At 51.1% G+C, this 17,027-nt stretch overlaps 1 protein-coding gene across 1 annotated transcript; it reads right to left on the bottom strand.

The window, feature by feature from the left end:
• Positions 1 to 4,821: 4,821 nt before the first annotated feature.
• On the bottom strand, positions 4,822 to 12,737 carry Tnfrsf9 (TNF receptor superfamily member 9). The gene is made up of 7 exons (XM_090334032.1): positions 12,632 to 12,737; positions 12,047 to 12,154; positions 10,653 to 10,790; positions 10,230 to 10,296; positions 9,596 to 9,681; positions 8,536 to 8,673; positions 4,822 to 4,910 (listed from the first exon to the last, which is right to left on the bottom strand). The coding sequence occupies exons 1-7, from the start codon at positions 12,729 to 12,731 to the stop codon at positions 4,822 to 4,824; spliced, it is 726 nt and encodes a 241-aa protein (XP_090190158.1). The 5' UTR covers positions 12,732 to 12,737.
• Between the last annotated feature and the right edge of the window lie 4,290 nt (positions 12,738 to 17,027).

The raw sequence follows: 17,027 nt of genomic DNA, 5'->3' as shown, positions 1-17,027 counted from the left end.
GTCAAGATAACCTATCTTATCATTTAGAAAATGATGGCCAGACGTCCAGACGAGTAGAGTATACCTCTTGCAATGGGGCACTAGAAACAGCACGTGACCGGTAACGGGCATGTGGACTATGTTGCTGATTCAGTTGGGGCTGGGGTATGGGCAGTTCAGGTGGGAAAGGGCAACTGTGGCCAGGCTTGGCTTGTGGATGACCCAAAATGAAGGCTCAACCCAAGATACGGGGGAATGTGCCAACACCCACCACAATGAAGACAACGTTGGGTCCACCAGCCCCTGCCCCCCTGTTTGTGACCCCCTCTCTGACAGTCGCTTCACGTCTCTGCCTGTGACACCTTGGAGCTTTGATTTTGTGTTTCCTAGTTGTTATTTGAACTTCAATGTGTTAATTATGGTTTTTAAACAAATCTGTGACGCTCTGTTCACAATTAGGCACTTGAGTTTCCAGGAATCACACCGCAGAGAAGTGGGAAGAGAAACAACCGAATGCTGTTCCTGTAAGGGCCGCCACTCCCTCAGGGCCCGTGGGGCAGCCCGAGACTCTGTGTTACTAGAGGTCACTTGACCTTGTGAGTTGAGTCTCTCCTCAGCCACCCCAGAAGGAGCTGGGTTCAGTTAGCACCATCAAAGACAAGGTACACACTCCACCAAGCACCAACTCCAGAAGTTGGGGTGTCCTGGGCCTGGGGGTTCAGCAGGCACCTGAGTGTGTGAGAGGAAAGCAGGTGGCAGGGGCGGGGCGGGGACACAGGCAGAGGGAGGTCACAGCTGAGGACAGGGCTGGCGCTGCCTGCCCAGGGTGAGGCCCTGGGGCTCTTCCCACTCCCAGGGTAGAAAGGACTGGGGTGGGCTGCAGTCTCTGGCTGAGCCTGGGCCAGATGGAGCCTCTCCAGTCAGAGCCTCTGTCCTTAGCCTCCCCACCCGGACCCCATGTCGTCTCAGTGAGTCACGAAGAGCTACGTTCTTCTCAGAGCTCTGCTAGTCCTGGGATTGAGCTCAGGGCCAGAGCACTGTCCTTGGACTTTCTCAAGGCTAGAGCTCTACCACTTGAGCCTCAGCACCACTTCCGGCTTTTTTCTATATGTGGTACCGAGGAATCAAACCCGGGTCTTCATGCATGGTAGGCAAACACTTTAACCACTAGGCCAAACTCCCGGCCCCAGAACAGCATTATTAAAGTGGTATTATTAGCCTTTACGGCTTGATGTGGCAGCAGTGACGTAATGCTTTTAAAAAATCAGCTATTGTGGGCCAGGAGTTTGACTTAGAGGTAGAATGCTTGCCTGGCATGCACAAAGAGCCTGGTTCGATTCCTCAGCACCACATACATAGAAAAAGCTGGAAATGGTGCTGTGGCTCAAGTGGTAGAGGCACTAGCCTTGAGAAAGCCCAAGGACAGAGCTCAGGCCCTGAGTTCAAGCCCCAAGACTGTCAAAAAAAAAAAAGAAGAAGAAGAAGCTATGTTGGGCCAGAGGTGTGACCTCATGATAGAGAGCTTCCCTAGCATGCACAAAACTCTGGGTTCAATTCCTCAGTACCATATACACAGAAAAAGCCAGAAGTGGTGCTGTGGCCCAAGTGCTAGAGCTCTAGCGTTGAGCTAAATAAGCTCAAGGACAGAGCCCAGGCCCTGAGTTCAAGCCCCAGGACTGGCCAACAAACAAAAAACGGGGAGGGGGGACTATCTTATGTCTCAGTCATTGTTTCTGAAGATGATAGGCCTGTTTCATCGCAGAGTGTTAACAAAACAAGCAGGAAGCCTCATGCAGCCAAGTGTGGTCGTCCCCGCCTGCAATCACAGCTCCTGGGGTGGGCAGCGGCGGATGCAAGGATCAGGGAGCCCAGGTCCACCCCAGCAAGGGCAGTGAAGAAAGAAGATGAGCGCTGAGGACGCAGGTATGGCTCCCAAGTCAGAGGTCTCCCCTAAAACAGTAAAAACCAGGGATCCCTCGCCCCTCCCTCGCCCGGCCGTGCCCTTCAGTACACGCTGCCCAAGGTGGAAACACCTGCTCTGTGCTGGGGAGCCCCCCAGTGCCTCAACACCCTGACCTCTTCCTCCCAATTGCATTGGAAGCAATTTTCCAACCTATACATCCCTCACTCTGCCCATTTATTTTGATCAGAGAATTTTTTTTTGCCAGTCCTGGGCACTGTCCTTGGACACTTTTTGCTCAAGGCTAGCGCTCTACCACTTGAGCCACAGCACCACTTCCAGCTTTTTCTGTGTATGTGGTACTGAGGAATCGAACCCAGAGCTTCATGCATGCTAGGCAAGCACTTTACCACTAGGCCAAACTCCCAGCCTGATCATAGAATTTTGTACTTATTTTCATAAAGTAAATGATTAGGTGCCGTAACCCCCAAAGAGGATCGTTCTGTTGTCATGATTTTTTTTCTTTTTCCTGGCCTTTCCTCTTCCTTTCCATGCTTAGTTTTCTCCTCTTTGTTAACTGTCACTCTTTTATTTGTCATATAAGCTAGCCCATGCATTGTAGGCTAGGGATCTCTCTGATACTTCTACTGGTCTTTTTTCCTTTTTTTTTTTTTGCCAGTCCTGGGCTTGGGCTCAGGGCCTGAGCACTGTCCTTGGACTTTCTCAAGGCTAGAGCTCTACCACTCGAGCCTCAGCATCACTTCCAGCTTTTCTCTATGTATGTGAAACCAAGGAAGGAGCGGGTGTCCGTGGCATGCTGGTTGATTTCTTCTTTTTTTTCACCATCTTCCCAAAGAGAGGTCCCACAGCGGGTGCCATATGTACCACCAATGCCAGCCTTCTTGCTGTATTTGGCTATCTCGCCACCACTAAGTCCAGAGAACCACCTTTTCTACTTCGGCACATTGTAACCTGAAGCAAAGCTAGCACACAGCGTAGAGGAAGCATCTCCATCACATACACGCTGTGTCTGCAGCCTTTGGAGTCTGTGGGCAGGGACGAATGAGAGCCCTGCGATGGCCTCCAGATAACCTGCACCCAGGAGGCGTGGACAGCAGAGACACGACACCGGGCAAGGCCAGCTGGAGACACCACTTCAGAACTCACAGAGCTGCCACGTGTGTGGCTCACCCAGTGCTGAAGCAGGAGGAGCTCATGCCCGGGGGTTCAAGGCCAACCTGAGCAACACAGCAATACCTTCTGACTGTCTCAAAAACAAACCCAAACATTAAGAAATAAATACATGAACATAAAGACAAGCCGGGTACCGCGGCTCATGCCTGTAATCCTAGCTACTCGGGAGGCTGAGGTCTGAAGACTGAGGTTCAGTACCAACCTGGACAGGAAAGTCTGGGCGACTCTTATCTCTAATAAATTACCCCCCAAAACTGGAAATGCTGCCTTGGCTTAAGTAGTAGAGAGCTAGTGGTGATGGCACCCAGGGCCGTATTTATGTATTTATTTATGCCCAGGACTGGCGTAAATCAATACATAATAAACTCTCTTAACACAAAGTGGCAAAACCTATATGAGTGTGATCATATAAAATAATATCTATCTAAAAGAACTCCAGGAAATGCAAACAAGAGTGTTTTTTCTCTGTTGCTGCTTTTGTTTTCTTTTCCCTTGTCTCCTTTGTTCATTTATTTCTCTTTGGCAGGGTAAGTGGGGCACTGGAGTACAAGAACAGAGGATACTATAGCAGTGGCATGCACTAGACGCCATGTTGGGAATAAATACCACATGGTGGAGTGAAATCACAGCACGCAGCGATGCAAACGAGCTTCAGATGAAGGTAATTTTCCACTGTTTAAACAAGACATAGCATAATACCACGTCCATGGAGGCCTCAAACAAGCAAAAGTAAATAACACAGTTTTAGGGCTTCTTGTCTTTGTCATATTTTCCAACATGTAAAATCCTACATTAATAAAAATACAGTATATTTAAGTTCATATATAATATACGTGTGCATATACATATATATGGCTTGGTGATTGGAATCATCATCTGTGGCAAATTGAAAGAGAGAGAGGGGCTGGGAATGTGAGTCAGAGGTAGAGTGCTTGCCTGGCATGCATGAAGCCCTGGGCAGGATTCCTCAGTACCACGTACACAGGAAAAGCCAGAAGTAGCCCTGTGGCTCAAGTGGTAGAGTGCTAGCTTTGAGCAAAAGAAGGTCAGGGACAGTGCCCAGGCCCAGAGAGAGAGAGAGAGAGAGAGAGAGAGAGAGAGAGAGAGAGAGAGACAGAGACAGAGACAGAGACAGAGACAGAGACAGAGACAGAGACAGAGACAGACGGAGGGAGGGAGGGAGGGAGGGAGCGAGGGAGGGAGAGGGAGGGAGGGAGGGAGAGAGACAGAGATAGAGAGATAGAGAGAGAGAGAGAGAGAGAGAGAGAGAGAGAGAGAGAGAGAGAGAGAGAGAGAGAGAGAGAAACAAAAAAAGCTGATGCTGGAATCTCACAATGGTAATCCTAGCACTCTGGAGGCTGAGATCTGAGGATCTTGGTTCAAAGCCAGGAAAGTCTGTGGGACTCTTATTTCCAATTAACAAGCAAAAAGCCAAAAACTGTGGCTCAAGTGGTAGAGAACCAGCTTTGAGTGAATAAGGCAATCGGAAGCATGAGGCTCTGAGGTCAAGCCCCAGTGCCACCCCACAAAACAACGAAATACCTAGCCCACGCCTGTTAAGGGGTATTTAGAAAATGCCCTCTGCCACCCGCTCTCCCATAGTTCCATACAAGGGTATATTGCAAAGAACCAGTGCAGTAGCATGAGGACAGGCTTGCTGGAGGCGCCGGACATTTCCACATGGGGCCAGGCGGGTGGGTTCGCTGGCACTCCTCTCCACTTGGCGTCCAGCTGTGGGGAGCCCCGTTTCACTGCGCACGGCCCCCCTCCTCCTCTTGTGGAAAGCCGCAGCTGCAGGCATCTTCCTCTTGGACAGTGCGCACCGGTGTCAGAAACGCTCAAAAGCAAAGATATCCTATGATGCTCTCCACCCTTCACAGGAGCAAGCGCAACTGGGTTCATTTATTCTCAGTACTCAGATTTGAACTCCAGGCCTTGCATTGTCTGGCCGGGTTCTCTACCACTTGAACCAGGCTCCCCACATCATCTAGAACAGCTTTGAGCCGCAAATGTTCTCAGCTTTATTATTATTATTATTATTATTATTATTATTATTATTATTTGCCAGTCCTGGGCTTGAGCTCAGGGCCTAAGCACTGTCCTTGGGCTTTCTCAAGGCTAGAGCTCTACCACTTGAGACTCAGCACCATTTCTGCCTTTTTTCTATGTATGTGGTACTGAGGAATCGAACCAGGGTCTTTGTGGAAGCTAGGTAAGCACTCTACCACTAGGCTAAACTCCCAGCCCCTCTCAGCTTTAATTTTAACAAACATATCTACAGTGAGGTAAACAGCACTTACTAGCTTTTCCTAAGAATTAAGACTTTCTCCTTTAAAAACTAATTTCTGGCCAGAGTCATAATTTCATCTCTCCAGCAACACTGACCAGAGACTAGATGCTTGTTTTGGACAAAGTTCTACCAGCAATGACAGGCAACCTAAAATAAGCAGACTGACAAAGAGGCAAGAACCTATCTCAAAAATGGCCAAAAAAAAAAAAAGGAGTGCTAGAGGTTTAGCTTGGCAGTACAGTGCTAGCCTAGCAAGCATAAGGTCTTTAGTTCAAGGCAAAACAGAAACAAACAAACAAGCCAGGTACTGGGGCTCATGTCTATAGTCCTAGCTACTCAGCAGAATGAGACCTGAGGATTATGGTCTAGAGCCAGTCCAGGCAGGAAAGTCTGTGGGGCTCTTATCTCTAGTTAACTACCAAAAAGACCAGAAATGGAGCTGTGGCATAAGTGGTAGGGCTCTAGCCTTGAGCATAAAAGCTCAGGGACAGTGCCCAAGTTCTGAGTTCAAGTACCAGGACTGAGCTCAAGTACTAGAACTGATGCGCTCACTCTCTCTCTCTCTCTCTCTCTCTCTCTCTTATCTCTCTTTCTTTCTCTCTCTCTCTCTCTCTCTCTCTCTCTCTCTCTCTCTCTCTCTCTCTCTCATACACACACACACACACACACACACACACACACACACGCGCGCGCGCGCTCATGGTAATAATGCTGGCAATGATGCAGACACTACTTGGGTGTTTCATCCTTAGTTTGTGAGAGTGGAAATGTGCAATTCCTTCTGGAAAGGATTTTAGCTTTTTTCTTCAGTTTCTTAAAGTTACATGTGTTGCAACTGCACTTATCTTAGATGTCTGAAGCATTTGTCCACTCAAAACCTCCTCACCCTTGGCAGCTTCTGGTATAGGAACGGAGGACAGAAGCCAGTAAGATGCCCTTGGCAGATGCATGGTAAAATAAACTGGGGTACAAGCACGTCATGGATTGTCCCTCCAGGAAAAATGCTAGCCAGAGCAATAAGGTAAGAAAATAAAGAGAAAGGATATAAATAAGAAAGAAAGACGTTTACAGATGATCCAGTTCCATAACTAAACCCTCTAAAGGACCCTCACACTCTGTGACAAAACTCCTAGATCTGATCAACCTCATCAGCAAGAGAGCAGGATGTAAGATTAACAAACATGCAGAGAGCAGTAGTTTTCCACGTACCAACAACAAACAAGCTGAGAAAGGAATCAGGAAAGAACTCCATTCCTTTCCATTCACAATCGCCTCAAAAAGAAATAGCAGCCTATAAACTTAACCAAGGAGGTGGAAGCGCCACAGTGAAAACTATAAAACCTTGAAGAAAGAAATCAAAGCTGTCACAAGATGGACAGAGATCCAGGGTTCGTGGGTGGACAGAGTTAATGTCATGGGAATAGCCAGAGGCAATGCCATGCCCCTCCAAATCTCTGTCATTCTGGACAGAAACAGATGGTGGCTCACACCTTTACCCTAGCTACTCAGGAGGCTAAGCGCCAACGATCGCAGTCGGAAGCCAGCCAAGGCAGGAAAGTCCATGAGACTCATTCCTAATTAACCAGGAAAACAAAGAGAAACTGAGGTGGAGCTGTGGCTCAAGTGGAAGAGCACTACCACCGAGTGAAAAAGTTTAGAAAAATGCCCAGACCCTGAGTTCAAGCCCCAGGACTGGCACATACACACACATACAAAAACTCATAAAAGAAGCATAAAAGACCTCAAATAATGGGACCAACCTCGAGCAATATAGAGCCATGCTGGAAGTACTGGTATCAGGCTCCAAATTATACTACAGAGCCATCGTAACAAAAACATCATGGTACTTGTGCAAAAACAGAAAAGACTAATGGAACAGAACAGAAGACTCAGGAATAAAAACCACACAGCCACAGCCATTTGTCTACACATCTGACAAAGGATAGAAAACCATACACTGGAGAGAAGGTGGTTTCTTCAACTAATAGTGTGGGGACACTGGTTCTCCATTTGCAAGAACTCACAGTAAGACCTGACCTGATCTTAAAGCTACTGTGGGAAACATAGGAGATTCTGGAAGTTATAGATGCAGGCAATTCTTTTCTGAATAGGTCTTCCTATTGCCCAGAAAATGAGAACAGGAATTGGCAAATGGGACTACATCAAATGTAATCATTTCTTGCAGAGCAAGGTAAGTATCAAAACCAACAGACAATCTGGGGAAAGGAAGAAAATCTCCATCAGCTACCCAGTGGATCAAGGATTAATATCTAGAATATACAGAGAAGGGCCGGGAGTTTGGCCTAGTGGTTAAAGTGCTTGCCTAGCATGCATGAAGACCCGGGTTCGATTCCTCGGTACCACATACATAGCAAAAAGCCGGAAGCGGTGCTGAGGCTCAAGTGGTAGAGCTCTAGCCTTGAGAAAGTCCAAGGACAGTGCTCAGGTCCTGAGCTCAAGCACAGGACTGGCAAAAAAAAAAAAAAAAAAGAATATACAGAGAACTGAGAGGCCGGGACTGGGAGCGTTCAGGGCTGGTGGCCTGCGCAAATGGCACAGGACAAGCGTGCCTCCGTGTGTGAAGTCCCAATGAATATGTAATGTTCTTTGCAGTACGGGGGATTCAGCTGAAGGCTCTGTGTTCACAGGCAGGAACTCTAATACTTCAGACATGTCTCTAATCCTATTCTTATTTTTAAATAAAGAGTTTTCTTAGGGACTTGAAGTATTTTTTTAAGTATTACAGTTTCATCACAACTCACTACTCATTCTTTGTTGTTGTTATTGTCGTAGGGCTTGAACTCTGGGTCTGGGCACTGTCCCTGAGCTCTCTGGCTCAAGGCTAGCACTCTACCTCTTGAGCCACAGCACCACTTGTGGTTTTCTGGTTAATTGGAGATAAGAGTCTCCGGTCCTTTTGTGCCTGGGCTGGCTTTGAACCTTGATCCTCAGATCTCAGCCTCCTGAGAAGCTAGGATGACAGGTGTGAGTCACAGATGCCAGGCTGCTTTAGGATCTCACTGTGAAGCCGGGCTCGCCTGGACCTGGTGATTCTCCTGCCTCGGCCTCCCAGGTGCAGGGAGGGCAGACACAGGCCACAGCGCCCAACCTAACCTTGTCTCCATCACCAGAAACAACCTTCCCGGGTGCCCACCGTGTGGGGCCAGCTTACCTCGTCGTTTGAAGATGTACAGGAATCGCTTTTGGCTCCATCTCACCACAGAGAGCCGGACGACAAGGAGGAAGAGCAGCACCAGTACTGCGGCCGCCAGCAGCGCTGCGGACACGGCGAGGCTCTGTGGAGAGGGGCCTGGGCAGAGAGGGCGGCAGGCGCCATCACACCTGTGCCACTGCACCTGTGCCCTCACAACGGCTCCCTCACACCTGTACATCACACCTGTGCCATCACACTTATATATCACACCAGTATATCCTGCTTGTGTATCACACCTGCCCATCACACCTGTCCATCACAGCTGTCCATCACACCTATGCCCTCACCTGTACATCACACCTGTGCCATCACACCCATGTGTCACACCTGTGCATCACATCTGTAATCACACGGGTGCCTGGAAATGCCGATGAAATCAAAGCAAACCAATCATTGCCCCAGAAGCCGCGACCATGAAGCAGCTCAGCCTTTGTGGCAGATGGAAATGGAAGGCCCCAGAACCCCCTTTCCTTGGCGTTCCTGGAGGCGCCACATCTGGGGTGAGCCTGGCCTCACGCTGACTTCCCATGAGTGTCTTGGACGACTGAACAGCACATGTCTGAGAAGACCAGGGACCTGTGAGGCCCCTGAGGTCTCTGCTGCGGACACAGCTGGATGGGCCTCGCAGGGAGAGCTTCCATTCCCACCGAGACTCTCCCCTCCCATCCCCTCCCTTCCCTTCTCTCTTCTCCCATCCCCTCCCTTCCCCTCCCTCCTTCCCCTCCCTTCCCCTCCCTTCTCCTCCCTTTCCCTCCCTTCCGTCCTGTCCCCTCCTCTTCCTCCCCTCCCCACTATTATTTCTTCCTTCCCTCCCGCCTTCTTTCCCATCTGTTCACCACATGTTCACCACACCCAGACTGGCCTCAAGCTGGCAGCGCGGCCTGGGCTGGCGGCGGAGTCTCTGCCTCCTGGCCTCAGTCTCTTACGCCCTGGGATTACAGACATGCCCCACCACACCCAGCCTTGCTTGACTTAGCCATCCTTGGCTGTCTAGGCGCAGACGTGATGGCAGCGGTACCTGGAGAGGAGACCAGCGCCGGGCCGCAGATCGCATCGCGGGTCCTGGTCCCCAGCACAAGGACTGACTTTCCATCCGAGGAGCAGCTGAGATGGTTTAAAGAACTGAGTTCAGAGGGCTGAGTGAAGAATCCTGCCATCGGTCACCGGTGGGACCCCGGGCATGCGCAGAGGGTGAGCGGGCCACTTGACTGGCTTCCCACACGTGTCACTGGCTTTTGAGGCTCTGCAGTGTACCCCACTTCCTATGCTCAACCAAGTTCTTCTTTCTTCCTGGCAGAGAGCCAGGCTGGGTTGAGTGATGGAGCCGGTCTTTAGCCCACCCCCACTTCTTCCTCACAGCCAACCCCTGGCAACCCAGAAGGGCGCCACAGAATGAGGCATGCCAGTAGTGGTAAAGCAGGGGTGGGGGGATGGCTCTGCCACTTTACAGAGGAACTTGGGGCCAAGCCCTTGAAATGGGTCAGGGTTGATGTCAGCTGCAAAATAAACACTGGATCTGGCGTGGTGACTCACGCCACTCTGGAGGCTGAGATCAGAGGATCGCAGTGCGAAGCCAGCCTGGGCAGACACATCCAAGAGACCCACACTTCCCCAGTTCCTTTATTGTGTAAGCAAAATGAGATGATACTTACTTTGTCCAGGGTCGACAGAAGCTATTTTCCTGGTCATTAAATGTCCCAAAGGCACAGTCGGCACAGCCTGGCATTCAGAGGACAAGGACGAGGGAGACATGTCAGCATCTCATCCCAGCCCTCCAGAGGCCCACAGAAAAGCCATTCTCCAATGGAACTCGGCCCAGCAGTCCCATAACCTCCCAGGCGGAGCCCTGGGCTGGCTTCTTCTGCTCAGAGGCCATCTGAGTGCTGTCTCTGTCTAAGACACGCAGAGAACCTCGTTTCTACTACTCACCTAGGGGACAGGTTTCAAACCCAGGGGAAATAGCTCAAGATGGATTCAGCTGAGCCATTCACTAAAGCATCCCATGAATGTTTCACGCTGGACTCACTGATGAGGCTCTGAGCCTCTGCAAACTCAGACAGGCAGCATGCACCTACCTGCTCCAGTTAGCTCTTGACCTGGCTTGCAGTTGGGCTCACATTGAGAGCAGCCCGGCCCCAGGCAGTGGAATCCCAAGATGCACTCACACTCCGTGTTGCTAGTAGGGGAACATTCCTTCTTCACCCTGAAAAGACCTGCAAAGCCCACCCCCCAGTACGTCCTTACATCCCACCTCCAAGTCTAAAAGGCAAATTTATGCTGTGCTGTGCTAGGCTGGTGCTATTCTGCTAATCCATGCCTCAAGCACTGTTTTGTGTTGCTGGTTTTAGGATAGCCTCTCCCTATCCTGAGCCTGTACTGGGCCACCTGCCTTAGGCTGCCTAGAGTTGCTAGGAACACAGGTGCTTATAAGGCATGGAGCCTTATGGACTTTTCTTCCTAGGCTGACTGAGAACCGTGATCCTCCTGATCTCAGCCTTCCAAGTAGCTAGGATTACAAGAATACAATATTGGCATTTAGTTGACTTATAATGTTCTTAAAGATTTTACAGTATAAGCTCGTCTCTGGTGGCTTATGCCTATAATTCTAGCTACTTAGGAGGCTGAGAGCTGAGAATCGAAGTACAGAATTGGCCCAGGCAGGGCAGCCTGTGAAATTCTTATCTCCAATTAACCACCAGAAAACCAGAACTGGAGCTGTGGTTCAAAGTGGTAGAGTGCTAGCCTTGAGCAAAATTGCTCAGGGATAACACCCAGGCCTGAGTTCAAGCCCCACAGCTGACAGGAAGAAAGTGAAGAGGAAGAGAAGGAGGAGGGAGACGAGGGGGGAGGAGGGTGGTGATGATGTACAGTATAATGCTTACTTTGTTTTGAGACAGGGCCTTGCTCTACAGCCAGGCTGACCTAGCCTCCCGCGTGCTGGGATTGCAGGAGTGGACCATAGCACTCAGTTTGTAGTATTTACTTTTAAATCCTCATCAAGACGGTTGTCACTTGACTAATTAAAAACCTCTCTTGTCAGATGGACATCTACTATCTAGAAAGCTCAACACCAAGAAACTGCCACTACCTACAGAAATCACCTCACTTTGCCCTGCCCTCTGACCAGATAATCAGGATCCTGGATGCCTAAATTTGTCTTTTGTTTGTTATTTTTCCTGTGAGCCAGTCCTGGGGCTTGAACTCAGGCCTCAGTGCTGTCCTTGAGCTTTTCTGCTCAAAGTTTAGCAATACTACTTGAGCTACAGCTCTGGTTCCAGCTTTCTCCTGCTTAATTGGAGATAAATGTCTCCAGACTTTCCTTCCCTGGGCTGGCTTGGAACTGTGATCCTCAAATTTCAACGAGCTGATTTGCTGGATTGTGGGTTTGAGCTGATGGTGGAGTCTTGGACAGAGGCAGCGGCTAGCAGACAGAATGATGCGTGCTCCCCCCACCACCTCCCTGTCGTACCTTCACATACTCTGCATATGTGGCAGGCCCTCTGTCCACCCAAGCTGGAGTAGCTGTTTGGGGGACAGGGGGTACATGGCTGGCTCACATTTCTCCTGCAGAAGGTGCCTGGGGACAGCAGATGACAGGTGGAATCAAGTGTGGCAAAGCACGAGGGCATTTGGAAAAAAAAAAAAGCAGAACAATTTATGTCAGTGATGGCTATTCACTTTGTTTCAGTGGATTCTTTTTGTCAGTCCTGGGCTTGAACTCAAGGCCTGAGCACTATCCTTGGGTTTTTTTCAAAGCTAGGGCTGTACCACTTGAACCACAGCACCACTTCCAGCTTTTTTCTATGTATGTGGTACCAAGGAATCAAACCGGGTCTTATGCCTGCCTCAGTCCTAGCTGACAATTTCTCTTCTTAGACCCTGGATGATAAAGCTGACACCAGAGGCTGAATCAAGTTGGACTGAGATCACGCTGCTGGTTCGTAACATTCAATCAAATCACCAACTCAATGAACCACCCCCCAAAAGAGATCCAGGCTTGACTGACAGGTGACCCCAGGACACGGGTGTGTGCCCGAGCTCATTCAGAACTCACCAGCAACACAACTGGTACAGGCGGCCTGGGTGGCACCGGTCCTCTCACACTTCAGAAGCAGCAGCAACGTCGTCACCACTCGGTAGCAGGCTCTTCCCATAGTGAAATCTCGCTGGGATGGGATTTGAACCAATTTCATAAGCCTTGCCAGCAAAGGAACTTGACTCACCTATGAAATGTAAGGATTTCAAAGGAGAGGCTAGTTCACCTTCCAGAATCCTGGAGATTTCAGTCAGGGCTGTGACTTGGGGGTTTTAAGGAACAATGAATAAAGGAATAGTAAATTGTGGAAAAATAACAAATCCATAGACGCTGCTACCCAAAGCCCAAAATGATCTCTCCAATGATGTCTGTAACATGCAGAAATGTCAGTGATAGGAGCTTCTGGGATTTTCAGAGATTCTAAGCATTAACATCCAAGTGAGAACCCAGTGCCAGTGGCCTCGCTTGTCTTTTTAGCTACTCAGGAAGCTGAGCTCTCAGGATCACAGTTCCAAGGCAACACACCAGAAAAGTCCATGAGACTCTTTCTCTAATTAGTCACTGAAAAGTAGAGTGGCAGTTCAAGTGGTACCAGCCTTGGGTGAAAAAGCTAAGGAACAATGTCCAAGCCCTGAGTTCATGGCCCAGGACGAGCACAAAAGCCAACCAACCAAAACCCTTCCACGGGTGACGCTGGCTCTGAGCCAGAGTCCTGCCAACGTGGGGCCCCGCGGTCCAGGGCTCTCTAAGGTTCTTTCCACTCTTTGAACATCTCATTCTGGAGAAAGATCTCTGCCCAGTTCACCATCACATTTTCTTAACCACAGATATAGACTTGTCTGTCTTGAGACTTGAGCTCGTATAGTACAAAGCTAGAGAGGGAAAAGGAGAACATTTCCCTCGCCCACTGTGGAGTGCATTTTTGGACGAAGATTACTATAACTCAAAAGGAAAGAAAGGCTAGAAATGTTCCCAGAGATCAAAGTGCACCCTCACCCCACGTTAGCCCCCCACCGATCCCCAAAGGCACAAACCTTGAGACGCCAAGGCAGAGAAGAAGTGTCTGCTGCTCAGCAGACGAGTTCACAGGAGAGTGAGTTCACACAGGTGGGCGGGGTGACTCAGGCGGGCAGGGCCTCCCAGGGAAAGCCCCACGCCACGTGTGTGTGTGTGTGTGTGTGTGTGTGTGTGTGTGTGTGTGTGTGTGTGTGAGAGAGAGAGAGAGAGAGAGAGAGAGAGAGAGAGCGCACATACATACAGTGGCGCGTTCACTGGCTGACCTCAGAATCCCCACTCCCACTTGCTGACACTTAAATTTCAGAGAACTCTGAAAAAACAATTTTGTCACAGCTCTCCGTGTGAGTGCTTTTAATGTGTCCTGAAAGCCTTGGAGAGATGAACCCCACTTCAAAATAAAGATCAGCCTTTGTGGCCCAGGCTGTCCCCTCACCCTGCAGTAACAAGGGTGTGGGGCGCTGCACTCCAAGCCTTCGCTTTAGCCAGCACTGTGACCATCTGGCAGGGGTCACCATAGCCGTGTGTCCAGACAGATGACCAGTAGCACAGGAGGAAGGATGGAACCCAGGACCACTGGGTCCTTTCCTAGTGAACATTAGGTCACCTGAAGTAGAGGAAGAGGAAGAAGACATGGTGAGGGGAGGCGACAAGGGAAAATGACCACTCACTGGTGTCATGTGACATTCTTGGGCAAAGTGGAGATCCAGGGAGGACCTGAGCAAACCAGGACCTTAAATTTTAAAAGAAAAGAGAAAAGGGAAGGGAAGAAAGAGAAAGAGGAGGAAGCTGTAGGATCTAAGGGGTGTTATTGCTGTCCCCATCCTGTACCCACTATGTGAATTTCTGTCTCCGGATTTGTCTGTGCCGAACATGTTGTAAAATTCTGTCACACAATATGTGGTCTTCCAGGCTGGTTTCTCTGACTTCACACAGTGTTTTCAGGTTTGTTCAGGGTTTGTGCCTTTTCCAGGCAGAGCAACCCTCGACCCTATGCTTTCAGCACCTGCTCTCAGCTGCGGGGCCTGGGGGGGGCTTCTGCTCTGCGGCCTCCTGCACAGGCTGCACTGCATGCCCGTGTCTGGGGTTGTGGAGACCTTTGCTCTGTTGGATGGGTGTCTCGAGGTGGATTTGTCACGTCGCATGGTAACTCCTCCGCGTCCAGGAGTTTCAGGCTGAGCCCTTCGGAGTCACACCAGCGGGAGGGAGGCCTTCGCTGGCTTCCTGCTCCCACTAACCTGGCGAATTCTTCATTAAAAAATATTCCAGTCATCCCAGTGTCTGTGTGTGTGCGCGCGCGTGTGTGTGTGTGTATGTGTGTGTGTGTGTATGTGTGTGTGTGTGTGCGCGCGTGTGTGTGGACTGGGCTTTGACTCCCCGGCCTCTCACTCTTGCCGGGCTTTTTTGTGCAAGACTGGTGCTCTCCTGCTCGAGCCACAGCTCCACTTGTGGCTGCTGAGGGTGGCCTGGAGTGGGCTCCCCAGACCTCGGCCTCCCGAGCAGCCACGGTCACAGGGTGCGCCCTCAGAACCTGGAGTCAGGGCCACACACGCGTCCTGTGAGCAGGGAGAGCCCGGGGAGCCGGAGCCCATGCGGAACAGAATCCGGTCTCCACCGCTGGACGCCGTGTGAGTGGGCTGACGTCTTAACCTCCCCAAGACCCCGCGCCCACCCCTAGCTGAGGGGCGCAGCATGGCCTCCTCTGGCCAGGGCACGGGGAGGGCGTGGCTTCCCGCAGTGGGCGTGGCTCTTCTCGTGGGCGTGGCTTCCGCCGTGGGCGTGGCTCTCCTCGAGGGCGTGGCTTCCATCATGGGCGTGGCTCTCCTCGCCGGCGTGGCTTCCCGCCGCGGGCGTGGCTCTTCCCGTGGGCGTGGCTTCCCGCGGAGGGCGTGGCTCCCTGCTGGCATCTGAGGCTCAGAAAGTGCGAAGTGCTCTGAGAAGCTGGTTTGAAATGTCCCGCCGTCCACCGTCCATAAAGCACCCACGGCACCCGTGGCCACAGCTGGTGGAATGTCACCTCGAAGTCGGCTGCGCTCCCCTCCGCGGGCCCGGGCCCTCATTTGCATGTGTGCCTCGGGGTGACCTTTACCGCGCCCTTTACTGAGCGCCACCCACTCGTCCGGGCTCCGGTTAGTCCGTGGGCAGCGGGGTCACCTCCCCTCGCTTTCCCAGCAGGGCCATTCGCTCCGCGGCGGGCGCGCGGCCCCTCGGCTCCCCGGCGGGGAGATGAAATCGCGGCCCCGCCGAGCCGAGCAGGCGGCAGGTAACCACACCCGGGCGGGCGGGCAGCCGCGGGCGGTGCGAGAAGGCTCGGCGTCCTGTCCACGCGTCCCGTGGCTTCGCCCGCGGCGGCCGCTGCGCCCGGCCCCCTCCGCCGCCCGGCACGGGGACGCCCCGCGCCAGCCTCACCTCCGGGGAGCCAGCGCGGGGTCCCCACCGCTCGCGGGGTCCCCACCGCGGCCAGCCAGGCTCCTTCTCATAAAGGATTCACTGCAACTTAACAGATCCCAGGGCAAGAACGCCTCTGACCGCTGAACGTTCCACCCCGCGGTGGGCGGTTGCTTTCCTCCACGGCCCGACGCGGAGGTTCCCGGGCCGTCCTTTCTGGAGCTGTCCTCTCTCCCAGTCCCCCCCCTTGTTTAGCTCCTCCCAGTGAACTTTCACCAGCGGCACTTTTGACTTTTCCCCACGAGTTCCGCGCTCTCCCTCCCTCCTGGAAATACACACGTGAATACACCAGACGTACGACAAAGAGACAGACAGCCAGGCGAGGTGGCTCACGCCCTAACCCTAGCTATTCAGGAGGCTGAGGTCAAGGTTCAGAGCCAGCCTGGGCACAAAAGGACCTGAGACTCTTATCTCCAATGAACCTCTAGAAAATGGGATGTGGGGCTTGGCTCAAGGGTAGGGCTTTGATAGGCAATCAAGGATAGCCTTGAGCTGAAGAGGTCAGGCACAGAGCCCAGGCCCACTTCAAGCCCCAAGACCCACAAAAGAAGGAAAGAAAGAAAGAAAGAAAGAAAGAAAGAAAGAAAGAAAGAAAGAAAGAAAGAAAGAAAGAAAGAAAGAAAGAAAGAAAGAAAGAAAGAAAGAAAGAAAGAAAGAAAGAAAGAAAGAAAGAAAGAAAGAAAGAAAGAAAGAAAGAAAGAAAGAAAGAAAGAAAGGAAAGGAAAGGAAGGAAGGAAGGAAGGAAGGAAGGAGAAAAGGAACTCTTAAAAATAAATTTGAAAACACTACAGACCTATAGTTCCTTATTTTAATGCACGAAATAAAAACAAGAAAAAATATTGTGAGTGTGAGTGTGTGTGTGTGAGTGTGTGTGTGAGTGTGTGTGTGAGTGTGTGTGTGAGTGTGTGTGAGTGTGTGAGTGTGTGTATGCCAGTATGGGGTTTGACCTCAG

Source organism: Megascapheus bottae, chromosome 6 (assembly GCF_031878675.1).
Source record: "Megascapheus bottae isolate mThoBot1 chromosome 6, mThoBot2.hap1, whole genome shotgun sequence".
Lineage (NCBI taxonomy): Eukaryota > Metazoa > Chordata > Mammalia > Rodentia > Geomyidae > Megascapheus > Megascapheus bottae.
Note: the sequence above shows the minus strand (reverse complement) of the source record. Positions and strands in the feature narration are given on the sequence as shown.

Coding starts and splice junctions, on each gene's coding strand:
- Tnfrsf9 (XM_090334032.1), bottom strand. CDS start 12,731: ATGGGAAGAGCCTGCTACCGAGTGGTGACGACGTTGCTGCTGCTTCTG. Junction 10,791..12,046: donor CATATGCAGAGTATGTGAAG/GTACGACAGGGA, acceptor TGGGCTTTGCAG/GTCTTTTCAGGGTGAAGAAG. Junction 9,682..10,229: donor TTCTGTCGACCCTGGACAAA/GTAAGTATCATC, acceptor AAACCATCTCAG/CTGCTCCTCGGATGGAAAGT.